Consider the following 15,726-nt stretch of genomic DNA (forward strand, 5'->3'; position numbering starts at 1 on the left):
CTACGAGGGTTATTAAGCATTACATGGAGAGATTGTGGAATCTCCATCCTTGGAAATTTTTAAGAGCAGGTGAGACAAACATTTGGGTTTAGACAGGGATAATCCTGTTTTGAGCAAGGTACTGAACCAGATCTTCTGAGGTCCCTTTCAGCTCTATTCTTACAAAGGAATGTTTTAATTTTGAGTGTACCCTTAAAGCACTCTAGAACCACAGCTTTTTTGAGATGGTTAGGAAGTGCAGAGCTGGCTGATCTGCCCTTTCTGTGAATTTGAGGTCTTCCTGTATTTTGGATTGGGCAGAATCGATCCTGTCCTTCTCTTATAATCCTTGTTTTACTAGGGTGGTGGCTGGCCTTCTGAACAAGACAGTGTCCTGTTCTTGGGGAAGGTTTGTATCTCCATTGCCAGGTGCTCAACTGAAAAAGTTCAGTCCCTTCCTCTAGTTGCATTTCTCCCATCTGCAGGAGTCCATGAAGAGGCAATATTGGTCCCTAAGGGTAAGGGGCATCTGAGCCATTCAGATTTAATAGCCAGTTTTAATAACTTCTCAATGTCAAGCTCCTTTTCTGGCAGGTCAGGATGGTAGTTTGTAATACAGTACTTGGTATAGACTATCCCCAGGCAAGTTTTGATATGTTCAAAATGGAGTTCATAACTTGATATAGACAACCCACTCTGTCATACCCACCATGTTGGCTTCAGGTTTTGTTTTTTTGGGTTTTTTTGTTTTGTTTTTTATACAAATTCTGCAAATAACCCATTTGAAGGGAAGTAAAATGTATGAAACGGAAGAAAACCTTTACTGTTCTATAATTTATATTTTATATTTTTAGACTTTGTAAATTGGGAGCTGCATGAAAAGTTTCTTCTTCAAGTAAAAAATGTAAATTTCTTTTTTTTATCTCAAAAGCAGGGTCAGATCCTTCCTGTGGGGAGGAAAGAAAAATGCCCATTTTGCAGAGGTAGAACTAAGGAGAATCTCATTTTTAGCAAATGAACCAATAGAATACAGGGAAGAGAAACAAGTGGATAATGCTGGAGTCATAGATTTCTTATGCCTGAAAATGAATTATATGGGGAGAAATAATTATTAATTTTGAGCTACAGAAGCTGCCCTTTGCTAGGGCTACATTGTATACAGCAGAAAACATGCTACTTTGTAGACGGGATGCTTACTGCTGATTAGCTTAATAACACTGAGCAGTAGCATCGTGGTGAAAAACCTTGCTGATAGCTTACCATGTACTGTTATTAGGCTAATGCACAGTAAGCATCACAAAATAACTGCACTGGTGCTACTGTGCAGTAATTCTAGTTACTGTGCATTCAGTTAGTACTTTATTAAGCAATTACTAACGAAATGTGCAGTATCCAAGGTGCATTAGTGAACATGTAGATGTGCCCTGTTTGTATCTGAATGGGTAGATTTCTAACAACATCCTCACGCCAGGATTTTTAGAAATTTTTTCTAGTCTTTTCATGTGGACATCATCAGTGTATAGATAATTTCTGTTCTAGGAGAGATCTGTGGCGCATCCTACATCATGCTTGTTATATGCTGCTGTCTCTTGAATCGCAGACTGCTGATGTAGATATATGAGATCGTATTCTTGCTGTAAGCTATTGTTTTTCTTTTTCAGTTTGGAAGAACAGAAGTAATTGATAATACGTTAAATCCAGATTTTGTAAGAAAATTCATAATGGACTACTTTTTTGAAGAAAGAGAAAACCTTCGATTTGATTTGTAAGTTAATTAACACACTTCTGATTCTAATGTCAAGAGCATTGTGAATACATATTGATGTTTTGTTAAGACGTGGATTACTTAGGAAGAGGTAGTGCCATTCTTAATGTGGAATAGATTTGTATGGTTACTGTGAAGACACTTTTTGTTTAATCTGCCTGAATTATGTGAAATGATAATCTGCTAAGAGTGAGAGTGAGGAGTGAGAGTGAGGATTTAGTGGATGTCTCTTAGTTCAAAGTGTGGTTTTGTTCTTGTATATCTTTTTTGAGATTGGCGTTCTGGAAAAAAATAATTTATTGCTATGAAACGATAATGTGTACTTTATAGGATATTCACAAAAGGGGTTAAGTAGGTATTCCAAGTATAAGTTATGTCCCCAGTTTTTTATTTTTAATCAAAATGAGAATAATTCCACCCACCAATATAAGTATATATCTGTATGACTAAATTGGTTCAGAATTTTATATTGAAGATTGAGAAGTGGGTGGTGTTTAACATTTGCTCCAGATAGTTCTCCTTCTGTCAGTAGAAGTAGTTCAGCTTCCTAAATTTCCCACCACTATTTAGGAATATACAACCAGAAGGGATGTCCTGTGTCAGCAAGTCTAGTGCAGTGAATCGCATCATATAATCCCTTTCTTAAGCTCGATGACCAAACTAGTTTGCTTTTTTGCACTGCCCTACTCCTTCTGGAGGAGGCTGTTCCAGAATTTCAAGCCTGTGGTTAGAAACCTTCTAATTTACAGCCTAAATGTATCATGGCCATTTTATAGCCATTTGCTGTTATGCCAGTAATTGTCCTTTAGAGTAAATAGCTCTTATCCTGCTTCTGTGTTTACCCCCTGATGTGTTTATAGAAAGCAACTATGTAACCCTTCTGCCAAGCTATGATGGCAGTAACAGCAGCCAAGTTCAATTTCAGGGGTTTTACACACACTTTTTCTCTCTTGGCTCGAGCTGCCACCCAGAAACCTAGGGAAATAAAAGCTTCCTGGAGTGGGGACAGACCTCCCTACTCACAAACAATATTATATTATAACAGGGTTTATTAAAGGGGAAGGTAAATGGGACAAACAAACAGTCTTAGGAAACAGTTAATAGTCAGTAGGAGCTCATGTTAGCCATCACAGAAGAACACAGGAAATCCTGGCAGACCTTGGTTGAGTCAATTGATATGATGCATAATAGTAAAAGGACATGGGTCACAATACATAAACTAAGCAACCACCCATGAAAGGTAGATCAACATTATAATGTCACTACTAACCAAATTGCTCACTAGATGCTTCTCAATAGAAAAAGTCCAAAAACATACAAGAACTCAGACTGGAAAGATGCAAGTGGCCCAAAGATCTGGGTTTTATAAACCCCTTCTGGTGAATGATGGTATTAATGCACTGAAGACTAGAAAAGGAGCCAGCCTTGATGGCATACTTACTGAATGAATCAAACAATTTCTAGAGGTGCACCAATATATTGGTTGCCTATCGGATTGGCACCGATAAAAGGGGAAATGACATTAATGGCTATCAACTTTTTTTGACTGCTGTAGCCAGTGATGCTTACTGATATTTATGCCTTCTGGCTAGTGCTCTGAATGCCTGGTTTCCCTCTCTCCATGGGGCTAGAGCCCTTAGATACCTGGGTTCCTTTGGGAAACAGTGGGTTTCCCCATGCAGGCGGGCAGTATTCTAGCCTGCCAAGAGGTTTTGCTTGGGGATGCTGCGAGTGAGAGACTCAGGGGACACTGTGCATGTGTACAGCTACCAAATCGAGGCCCCCACGGTGAGGGAAGGAGTCTGGTAGGGGCTGGGGCTGGAGGTGCTGCCCAGCCAGGGCAGTGCATGGGACTTGGGGCTGGGGCAGGGAGCAGGACACAGCCATGGGTGGCTTGTTTAGGGGGAAGGGAGATGGCTCCCTGCAGCTGCGCACAGCTGGGAGAGGCATGGAGGCACATGTGCCCTCCCCAGTTATTTGCATGGGGTGGATGCAGGCCGCTTGCTGTGAGCTTGGAACTCTGTGATCTGCTGCTGCCCTTGCCCCAGGAGCTCCATGCTGACTGCACACCTCCTGCCTACCTGGCAGCAGTGGGGACAGTAAGCAGAGATGTGGGGTGGAAAATTTTCCAGTGCTTTATTTTTCCATGGAAAAATATCCATTTTTAAGAATTCATTGTTTCATAAAATTCATTAGTAACAATGAATGGATGCCAATATAATATTAGGCAAGCTTGGCAGTTTCGAAGTTGTAATTAATGTTTTTCACATGATTATTCCTAGGTAGTGTGCGAGAGAGTACATATATGTTGTATTGATTTGTAAACAGGAGGGTAAATCAAAAATCAAATTATGTGAGTGTTTGGATTATTATGAATTAAGATAATTGACTGTGCAGGTCAAATCAAAACCAAATGAATGCACAGCTAAGCTTGTTTCAATTTCTTAAAATCTCTTGCTTCTGGAGAATCAGTCAGAAGCATAATTAGTGAAGAAAGTGTAGTGTGATGAAGTTGCCCTTGCCCGTAGACTCATTGGTAAAAACATACTTTAGTGAAAGAGAATGTGGTTCAAGTAGTTGTGAATCAGATTTACCTCAATCTGATTCTGACATGGAACTAATACATAGTGCAAGTGATTTTACAGATAGTGACAGTGAAACTGGAGGTGCCGTAATGACTTTAGTGCAAAAGTGTAAACTGTGTTGAACTAGATGAGAGGACAACCACGGCATACCATGCACAGTTTTTTGGGTGTGCTAAAATTAGTGTGTTAACAGTTTTCAGTGCTTTCATTTTTTTTTCCTTAAATTTAAACATACAATGTAAAAGGGAAATGTGTATTTTCTTTACATTTTTACAAGTATTCCAATAAAAATAATTTCCTTCCACATAAAGATTTGAATTTGTTTGAATATAACATTTAAACCACATTAAGTGTGCTGGATTTCTTTTTTTTCTTAATCAAATATTTCAATTCAAATACTTGTGGCTATTGGGACATAAAATTAACATGGGAGTACTTTTTTAGTTTTGTTTACTAAATATAATTCAAATAAACATGCTAAATCAGATCAGGCTCTATTTAGGACATTGGAAAATTTTCCAATTCAGAATTTTCTGGAAAACCCACATCTCTGGCAGTAAGTTGTGCCTCCTGCTGCCGAGTGGACAGGGGACATGCAGCTAGCATGGGGTTCTCAGGGCAACAGAAGCAGGGCAGAGGCCCATACATGCAGGGCAGAGGGCCCTGAGCCTGCAGTGAGCAGCCCGCATCTGCCCTTGCCCTGCGTGGCTCTGCTCTGACCATTCGGAGCGGAAAGGGGGGGACTTTAATTAGAGTTAAAGATGAAAAGTGTCTTGTATCAGCATCCCCATGCTTAAGAATAGTGGCGGTGGTGCTCGAACTAGAGGTCATTCGACAAGCTTTAGTTCCAGTGCCCCTACCGCCACTTCTACGTGCTGGGAGGCTGATGCATGTGATGGAGCACAGCAAAAAAAAAAAAAAGTTTATTTATGTCAGTAGTTTAAAATGTCTTATGTTATTACTAATTATTGGTTATCGGATCGGCATCAGCCGAAATGGTTGCTTAATAATCAGCTATCGGTATCAGCCAAGAAAATCTTGGTGCAATTTGGACCCCAGACTGGAGAATGGCTGCTCAGCCTATGCAACTCAGGCATAGCCAGTCAAAAAAATTCCGAAGATATGGTGACATGCTCAAGTTGTGGCATTTCTAAAGCCAGGGAAAGATCTGTCCAACCTAAAGAGCTTCAGACCTTTCTCTCTTGCTATGCCACACATATATGAATGACTGATACTGAACCAGCTTGACCCATATGTGGATACACATCTAATCCCCAAACAGGGTGTCTTTCACTTTGGAAAATTTACAGTGTGCCAGCTGCTTAATCTGACTCAACATACTGAGGGCAGTTTTGAAAGAGGCCATGTCACCAGAGCTGTCTTCCTGGATGTAACAGCCACCTACGATACAATTAACTACTGATGACTCTTCCACAGACCCTGGGAATGAGACAAAATCTAAACCTTACAAAGCTGATACAAACCTGGCTAGAAAACAGATTTTTTTTTTTGTCAAACTAGATGGGAAGCGAAGCAGATGGAGGAGACAGATTAATGGCCTCCCCCAGGGAAGTGTACTTGCACCACTGTTATATAACATTTACATGAATGACCAACCTATTGATTTAGAAACAAAACGTTTCATCTATGCAGACAACTTGTGCAAGCCCAAAACACTGACTTTGACCGTGTTGAAAAATGCCTAAGCAAGGCACTAATTGCCTAACCTCATACTATATTGAAAACTAATTATGTGCTAACCCAGTGAAAACACAATTATGTGCCTTCCATCTGAAAAACCATAAGACCAACTGCCAGCTCAGTGGTTACAGCTTACCTGGTTCGGGACCCCACAATCCCACTGCCCAAATGCAGTTTACCTTGGAGTCAGTCTCCATTGAATCCTCTTGTACAAAGAGCACATCATAAAGACAAAAGCAAAGGTGAGCACTTGGAAAAATATTCTATATAAGCTCACCAACTCAAAATGGGGAGCTAGCCTCTTCAGACATGAAGATCTTGGATCAGCCTCTTCAGTCACCTCTGGACTTCCCTGTTTGCTGAAAGACCGTTTCCTTTGTGTTGAGGGACTGCTGCCACCACTGATGTTGTTGCTAGGTAGTTTAAGTAGGAGAAGGCTGCTGATGTACTGAAAGTTAAAGACATGGGTCAAGCCTGTGTTACAAAATTCCTGTTCCCAGGTGGGAATGTGGAGCTGCCCCAATGCTGATTCTGGACCTAGGGCTGCATCTAATCCTAAATGGTTTCATGGGATGACAAATAGCTGGTTTAGTTTTTTTCAACCCCAGGTCCAGTTCCAGCTGCATGTATATAGGTAGACAGGTTGTAGCTGTATTGATCTACAGGCAAAGGGAATAAGATATCACCTCTGACACCTATTTCTTTCACCTGCTTGCATAATTTTTTAAGGCTTATGACCCTAGAATCAAAGAGCTTCTCCTGTGCCAATATATACCCCAGCTTTCTGCAACCCGTCATTTTTAAAAGTGCCCACAAAGGGTGCAGGACAAGGCAGGAAAGACTTGCTGACTCGGGTAGTGTCATGTTCCTGGCTGGGGCAGGACCAACAGCTCATTTTCAGCATTAGAACCAGGGCTGTCCTGTCATCCCCCACATCCCTCCATCCCCATCTGCAACATGTTCATTTTATTGTGCCATACAAACATGCCACAAAGACATTCCACGTAGTTTGTGGGACATTTTTGTGGCTGGCTTGCTGCTTTACATTGCCATAAATTGGCTGAACGTGTAACATTATTATTATTTATGGCACAATTAACATAATCATATTATAATTCTAACTTGTGCTAGGGCCCCAGCTAACATTTTAATATAGTTTTAATTTATATTATTGTAGATAATTTATATTAATAAAATAAGCTGTATTGGATTTTACAAAATTGTTAATACGTTTCTTGTTTTAATGAAGTTGTTTTTTATGTGCAGCAAATAACTCTTCTAGCATCTGTTTTATGAGTCTGTGTAAGAACATTTTCTGTAGTATCTTGTTTTTAAACATCTCAAAATAAATAAATTTTAAGGGGTTGTTATAAATACTTCATTTTCTATTTTAAATAGGCTTTACTTTCCTCAAACCTTTACAGTGTTTAGCACTTCCAATAGTGCATTAATGGACATGACTAATATCTGTAATTTGTGACTCTTTTTTTGTCCCAGGAAGGAAATTGAGTGTACAGTTTTGGGTTTCTGTTTTGTAGGATTCTTGTTAGCATGTTGTGTCTTTATGTTAGCAAATACAAGGTTGAAAAAGTGCATTCTCCACTTGGGTTAGAGTGATAGATTTGTGGTGGCTTTCAGGTTCTGTAGGAATTCATTCCCAGTGTTTATCTTAGGCTGGAAAGAGATACCACATTTCCTTGCCTTTGTGCCCCCACAGAAACTTATGGTAGCAACAAGGCTAAGCAAACAGATGTTGCTTCACTTTGTTGTGCTACAAACTGTGGGTGCAACAAAGGTGGTATAAATTTGGTCCACTATTTAGCAGCTGACATGTTTATGGCAGGAAACTGCCAGCAGCTTGGAGCTGCCTGTGTTTTCCAGCCACCCTGGACTAGTGCTCCGAGGGCTTGAGGGGTCCAATCCTGCACATTCTGGGAATTCCCATGCAAGACTGGGCCCCTCAAGCACTGAGAGTGCCTGGCCAGCTTTCCCTGCTTACCAAGACATCTGTGTTGCACCTCAGTGAGCAGGAAAACCCTGACTTTTCATGCTTACCAAGATGTGGTACTAACAGAAATGGTTTGGAGGCTGAGGCACATCACTTCTGAGGACAGGTAGAGGGAACTGGACTTACTTAGTTTGGAGAAGAGAAGGCTGAGAGGGGATTTGATGGCAGCCTTTGTTTACCTGAAAGGTGGTTCCAAAGAGGACGGAGCTGGGCTGTTCTTAGTGGTGACAGATGACACAACAAGGAGCAACAGTCTCAGGTTGCAGCAGGGGAGGTTTAGGTTGGATATTAGGAAAACTTTCTCACTAGGAGGCTGGTGAAGCACTGGAACAAGATACTTAGAGAGGTGGTGGAATCTCCATCCCTGGAGGTTTTTAAGGCCTGGCTTGACAAAGCCCTGGCTGGAATGATCTAGTTCGGCCTGGGCCTGCTTTGAGCAGGGGGGTTGAGTAGGGTCCCTTCTGACTCTAATTTGCTGTGATTCTGTGTGTCCTGGAGATCCCAGGGATGCATCTTGGCAACCAGCGAATAAATGGAAAAGGCTAGGCAATCATTCCCAGGGCTTGAGGGTCCTGATCCTGCATGGGAATTCCCGGGGTGTGCAGGACTGGGCCCCTCAAGGCCTGGGAAAACACTTCAGCTGTTGTCCTATCTGTAGATGCTACAGGACAATGGACAACACATCCTAGCACAGCTGATCCACTTCTGTTTCGGCTTTTTTTCCCTAAGTAGATTGGGATTTGCCACTGTGGTTTAAAAAAATAAATAAATAAATAAATTCTGGCACCTGAGTAGAGTAGTAGGTGATCATAGCCCTCATCCCAGAATTTTAGAAAACCTGTAGGTTATTTTAGGTACTTTGAAGTTAATGACCAAGACCTTGAAATTAGACTCTTTTTTATTTTTGTTTGCAAGATCTTTGTGTAGAGCATGGAGGACAGGTTTGATAAGGCTCATAGCAGTCCATGTTGTTTGAGATTGCATTGCATTTTTCTGTATTAAAGTTTCCCAGTGGCTGATGACTTCATATTCGAAGTTGACAGAGACATAAATCTCTTATGGTCAATCCTAACTTGTGGAATGAGTTCCTCATGGATGCTGGTCCTTGAAAACTTAGCATTAGTGAGACATTCAAGAGCACTTGTAAACTGTGGACTAAGTTGCGCTGTTTCAAGCATAGGTGTCTACACTCTGACTGCAGATTCTTTTAAGAGGTGTTTTTCTCTGACAACCACAACTTCATTTTTGTTTGGGTTCACCTGTTCTGTTTGTCAGAGGCAACCAGTAGAAGAATATTCATCTTTTAACTTAGTTTTCTGCAATACATGCCTGTTTTTAGTAAACTTAAAAATATTGACATTCCAGCTCCTGTCTTGATTAAAATACAAAATATAAAACTGAAAATTTCTAGCAAGTATGTCAAATAGTAGCTATTTTTTGGTGGGGTTTTAGAAAGCAGTGGTATAAGATGTTGTTTTTTCCTTTCATTTACAGGTGCTACTAGCACATGTAAATGTTACAATTTTAGATAGCAAGTTATAGCCTGTATTTACTATTTACAAGCCAGTTTGTCCTTGGCTATTATGTGCATTCAGTTCCTTCTAGTGTTCCCATAACATGTTGTACCTTCCAACACAAATCTATTTTAAAAATACGTAGATCACATGTGGCTAAATTATGCTTACTTGCATTAAAGGTAATCCTAAAAGTCATTGTTAAGATTTAGTTCTTTAAAAAAAAAAGGATGTTTCTTTTAAAATGTGTGGATTGGATCCATGATATTGTATTTACTGAAATCCAAGACTACTTTGAATTCAGGATGATGCCCCCCCCCCCCCAATAATTAGATTTTATACATGTGCTACAATTTTCCATGCATAGAAATTACTGGAAGGTTGTCTTAAATTCATCCTCCTCCTGCTATGGTGGGCAAAGCAGCGGAAGGGGGCAAGGGACCAGACCCCCACCCCTTGTCTTCCCTGCCTGTCCCCTGCACTTTCTCACCCCACCCAGTGCCTGCTTCCTATGCCAAATGTCCTTCCCCCCATTGCTTCTCATGCCTGTGCCTGCTCCCACCTGCCTGTTCCCCCTTCTGCCTGCTGCCTTGCCACATGCCTACCTGCCATCTGCTGCTCCATGCCTGTCTGTCCCATGCTCCACACACTTTGTCTCCCCATGCCTATTTCTGCCCTCCCTTTGCCTGCTTCCCCACTCCCAGCTTCCCTCTGCCTCCCAGCTCCTATCTACCCGCCTCTTGTCCTCCCTATTCCTGGGCATGCCCCCACCATCTGCCCTTCTTCTATTGGTCCTGTACTCAAATCCAAGACAAGGCTTTCTTTTCCCCATGCTGCTGGGGGGTGGGGTGGGGCTTGTCTTGGTAATACTACTGGCTACATATAAATAACATATCAAAAGCAATCAACCATTACAAGGACATTCAGATACCTAGTCCTTATTTTTTATTATAGTTTTTGGAAGTATTTTGATGACTTTAAGTTACTGTAATAAATATAATTTTTTTGGTTGGGGGGGCGGAGGGGTGGTTTACAATCTTGCTTTTTTACACTTCATACTGTTCTGTAGTTTTTTACACCGTGAAAAGTGAATTATTTAAGCGAAAAGAGCAGCAACAAACAAAGCACTTCTGTCCTGCAGAACAACTAGATTTTAAGACACCAGTAGGGTGGTTAAGAATGAAATGTCATATTTCCCTCTGATTTTTATAGCTATTTTGAAACATGACAATAACACTGTGGAACAACAGTCTTAAGGATGACGTCTTCCTGCTTTTCTTTGCAGTGTGGTGGAAGCAATGGGCTGATTGTACATTCTTTGTATTAAGAGAATGGATCTCCTTTATGGTTTTTCTCTTTTTACTCAGTTTGCTTTATTTATTTACTAATTCATAAAATTAAAAAACCAGAGGTGCAGCTGTGATGCAAATAAGACTCCTGACACTTTCCATTATAATCACTTTTATAACTATAGCAAATTATACCTCTGTGGACTGAAATTTACTATGCCACTGGTTTCCTTCCTTAATGTTAAGAAGTTTTAAGTAAAACAAAGAGGTTAACAGAGAATATATAACACTTGCGAAGAAGCTAACGAGAATGTGGTTTTTTTCTCCTACCTAACCAAATAAAAAACAGTGAAGAGACATTTTGGGGTTCAACACCTTCATTTAGACCTGTCATTCTCAATCAGGGTCCAGGAGCACCCTGGGGTGTCTGGGGATCCTTTCAAAGATGTGATGGTCCCACATAACATTAGCACTGTTAGGTGTACAAACGTTATTCACAGGATAAACCCAGAGGTTTCAAATAATTCAGAATTTTTTTTACAGTATAGATTCCTTTTGTTGTTTCTGAGTTCTTTGCATAGAAAACATTGTTTTATTCCTTTTCTGTAGGCAAAAGATGAGTGAAAACTAAGAGAGAGCATTTTCCAAGGAGTACCTTGCGTCTAAAAGCTGAGAACCACAGATTTTGGATAACCTAGTGTGTGGACAACACACTAGGAGTAAAAGACCTGAAGTTTTGTGTTTTGTCTATTAAATTCTGGAATTTGACCCATTTATAGGTGTTTGAAGTGGTGGTGGGGAGGGATATGCGAGCCAAAACCCTGTAATTTGTGTGCTCAGTAGAGACTTTTTGGAATCTGGCAAGTGTATTGTTTACAGATTGCATCTGATGGGCATACTCTGTCCCTTCACAGCTTCTGCACGTGTACCATCTACATATTGTAAATGAGGGCAGGGGAGCAGGAGCCAGGGTATAGGTATTCACATCAGGAGAAAAAAGTTAAGATGACAGGGGGAATGGATCAGAGGTGAATAAGTGGGAGAGAAGTGATGGGATATTAGTAGCATTATAGTGGCAAATGGAGGTAGGAGAAGGTCATGAGTTGGTAAGGTCTCTTGTCAACATCAAGATTTGGGATACTCCGTTAATAGTAGCAACAGAGACCATCTTTGTTTCTGGGCAAGCCTGAATGATATAACCCTCATATATGACCTGAAAGACTCACGTGCCTTTCAGTGTGGACAAACCCAGATCAAGAAAAGTACTTAACAAGTTTCCATCATCTCAGCACAGGCCCTCACTCATCAGCACTGACGATATGATTTTTAGCCCATGCCATCCAGACCAGCTCCGTGGTGGAACTTTCAGAAGGTGGCTTGGCAGACATGCTAAAGGCTGAGCAGCAACAGAGTAACCCAATTAGAGGATCCATCAGAAACCAACACTGATCAAGGTGACAATATATTTACAAATGCCTAATGAAGTAGCCAAACTCTGTGTACCTAGAGGTTATAGAACCCGTTATGTACCATGCTGGATACAAGCAGTGTGAATAGCTCTTTAACATCAATGATCATCCAGCAATGCCATGACACTGCAACTGTAAAAAGAACTACAGAACACCTGGCTACCACATTGCACAATGTAAAAAAGGACAGATGGCTCCCTACCATAGGATTCTATATGACCCACTCAAGCAAGCAAGCCTAGTGTATCATTAATTGCCTGATTGGCAGAGGCACCAAAAAATGACATTGCTTTGTGCCTGCAGACTCCATCATGAAAATATTGTGCAACAACAGCAAGTACGGTAAACTAAGCAAGCAACACACGAAAATGTTTAGACACCTGATTCATGAATAACTTAAATCACCTAATATCAACCTTAATTTAACAGCTCACATCTCTGATAATGAGTTTGACATAGCTATTAAAGCGGCCAAGACTGGCAAGTCTGCTGGACCAGATAAGACATACTCAGAATTTGTTTACCAAGCTTGGAACCACAGTGAAAAGGTGGCTTCAGAAATTCATGTATAAACATCTAGAAAATAAGAGACTTCCAAAAATATGGAGAACAGCTGATGTCATTGCTATCTTGAAACCCAGTAAACTACCAAAGGATCCAAAGAGCTACCAACCCATCTCACTACTCTGTGTTACCTACAGACTCATGGAGCACGTAATTGTGAATAGATTAGAGAACATCATTGCTCCCTCGGTCCCAAAAGATTAAGCTAACTTTTGGAAAAAGCAGTGTACCACTGACCAAGAACACAGATTTGAAATGAGGCAGAAAACAGGCATGGTCTTTATCGACCTTATAGCCATCTATAATACTGTATGGCACCTCAAATATGAAGTGTACTTTATGAAACCTGACTGCAAGCTCTGTGCTTTCATCATGAACATGATCTCTGGCAGATCATTCGAACTCACTACTAGCCAAGGAGAAAAAGGCAGAGTATGAACTCTGAAGGATGGAGTCCCTCAGGGGTCAGTGCTACCACCAGTACTTTTCAATGTATATATCTCAGATTTTGGGTTTGAGAAAATACAGTAGTATGTGAATGTACTTAAAGTCTAATTCATCCATCTTGCACGAATACATTACGATAAAACTTATGGGCAATCTTATTTCTAGTATTTTCTAATCTTGAGTGTGTCGTTTTTTCAGTTTACCAACACACTGCTATTGCATAAACAAACAGATGGTGTGCAATGCTAACTAAAACATGCAGTTAACAGTTGCAGTATCATAATGAATAACTCAATTGCATGCATTCATAGTTGAACTACCTACAAAAACAGTTAACCTGTGATAGAGAAAGTAATTGTACAAGTACATACTACAAGAGGTTATATTCAGATGGGGAAAATTCATTTAAATGAAATAAACAATGTGCTCCATTAATTTTTTGAACAATGTATGTTTAACAGTTGTTTTATAGAAAGAGAACAAGAACTTCTATTTGAGAAATTTTCTAAAACCTTAACTGATGAGATTTTAGATTAAATGACTCCAAGATAGTAAATAAAATCTTTTAAAAGACAAGGATTTTCTTTAGTAAAAATAGCTCATTTGTACTCTTTACAGAGAAAAGGATGGGAAGATGATTTCTTCTATGGGAAAGTTTTCTATGGAAAAAATACATTTTTTAATTTCAAATTTTGCTCTGATTGTATAAACTTGTGAAATTAACTTAAGTCTGTGGAAAAACAGTTTATAAGTGGTAGGCAACAAAATATTGAGTCATACTGTTAACATTTGTGAAAAAGTTGTTAAAATGTTTGTTTAAAATCGGAACAAATGTTTACGTTACATTCTGTCTGATCCAGTAATTTTAAGGTATTGTACTGATTCAGGACCAGAGGGTATTATAGAATTTCCATAACATGGTATTCTAATCTTATTTAAAATTAGTGCTAGCATTTTATTATTCTAGAGCAGTGCTGTGCATAGTGGTTCGTGGGATACATATGGCCCATGAGAGATTAACCTGCAGTTCATGGGCTCTTGCCCAGGCACTGCTCCCCTGCAGTGCTCCTGCTATAGCTGCCCCTGGGATCTCCAAGTTCCTCCTCCTTCCTCCAGCTTCTATGTCCTTGTCTTACCCCTGATAGGGGGGTCCACAAGCTGCTTGTTATGGGGACCCCAGGGCTAGGGACAGACATTACACACAAACTGATTTAAGTGATCAGAAACTGGTTTAAACTTGTAACAGAACAGATGTTCAGTGCACATAAACCAATTTAAGAATGGTTGAAACCGGTTTTAGATAAACCTGGTTGAATGTAGTATCAGACTTAACTGATTTAGGTCAAACCGGTTTATGCAATGTCTGTCCCAGACCCCTTGCCAGTTTAAGATAAACCAGACTCCCCCAGCATCCCGGCATGCTCTCTGGGGTGGGCGGGGCTGTCTGCTCCATGGCAGGGCTGGCCCCTCCCCTCTGCTCACTGGCTGCAGCTCTGGCAGGGACTGCAGGCTGCTTCCCTCCTTCCCCTCACCACTCCCCACTAAGTAGGAATTCCCCACCTCCCCTCTGCCTTGCAGGGAGGTGTCTGTGTATTAGCCAGCAGACCACATGCTAGCTACGGTCTGTGCTGAATCAACAGGTAGCTGGTAATGTCCCCCTGTTGTTTTCTCACTGGGTTAAGAGTGATAAACACTGGTATCAATTCCCTGCTGGGCTAATTGGAGCGTCTTGCTGGAGGCTGGCCACACCATGCCTTAGCTCAGTACTGTGCAAGGGAAGGGAAAGGTGCTCTATCGCCCCCTGGCTTCTAGCCTGAGCCACTGCAGGCATATGCCTGCATTTCTGGGATGTCTGTCTGGCTACAAAACTGATTTAGTCTAGCTAGGTTAGACTAACCTGCAAAAAGTGAATCAATTCAGGCTTTTTGAATGCCTGTCCCTAGCCCAGCTGCTCAAAAACTGGAGACTGCTTTTCTAGAGCAGTAGTGCCTAGCCTTCTGGCCCTGTGAACCAGATGATTGATGCAGGGTTGGTTCACAAGCTAGATCCCTCACCACCCTGATCTGGCCACATGCCAGCCTGATCTGTTTGCAGACTTGGGTCTGGCTGCATATTGGTGCAGTCTAGTGTACATGGCCAAAGAGCTAGAAATTTGGCGGCAGGAGAGCAGCTGTTATCACTACTACCATGTTCTCGCCACAAAATGTCCAGACCCTTTTAAGAGTCCCACAGGCCAAATTTGGCCTGTAGTCTGGGGATTGCGAGCACCTGTGCTCTGGATCAGTGGTAGCAGAAATCTCATGCTTAGTGTGACCTTTATGGTACGTAATTGTGGTTTAAATTCATATGGCTGTTTGAGAAACAAACAAGCTTTCTTTGCTTCTACCATAATGTCTGCAGGAACT

The 15,726-nt window shown here is 41.0% G+C and overlaps 1 protein-coding gene across 5 annotated transcripts in view; it reads left to right on the forward strand.

The window, feature by feature from the left end:
• CPNE8 (copine 8) overlaps window positions 1–15,726 on the forward strand; it is a 204,851-nt gene that overhangs the window by 67,779 nt on the left and 121,346 nt on the right. For all 5 annotated transcript variants that reach the window (XM_090042068.1, XM_090042066.1, XM_090042067.1 and 2 more), the window contains exon 4: window positions 1,641–1,744. In XM_090042068.1, coding sequence (XP_089898194.1) covers window positions 1,641–1,744 — 104 coding nt within the window. The remainder of the gene's footprint in view (window positions 1–1,640; window positions 1,745–15,726) is intronic.

This window comes from Crocodylus siamensis, chromosome 4 (genome assembly GCF_052110815.1).
Source record: "Crocodylus siamensis isolate JL-2025a chromosome 4, ASM5211081v1, whole genome shotgun sequence".
In the NCBI taxonomy this organism is placed as follows: Eukaryota; Metazoa; Chordata; order Crocodylia; family Crocodylidae; genus Crocodylus; species Crocodylus siamensis.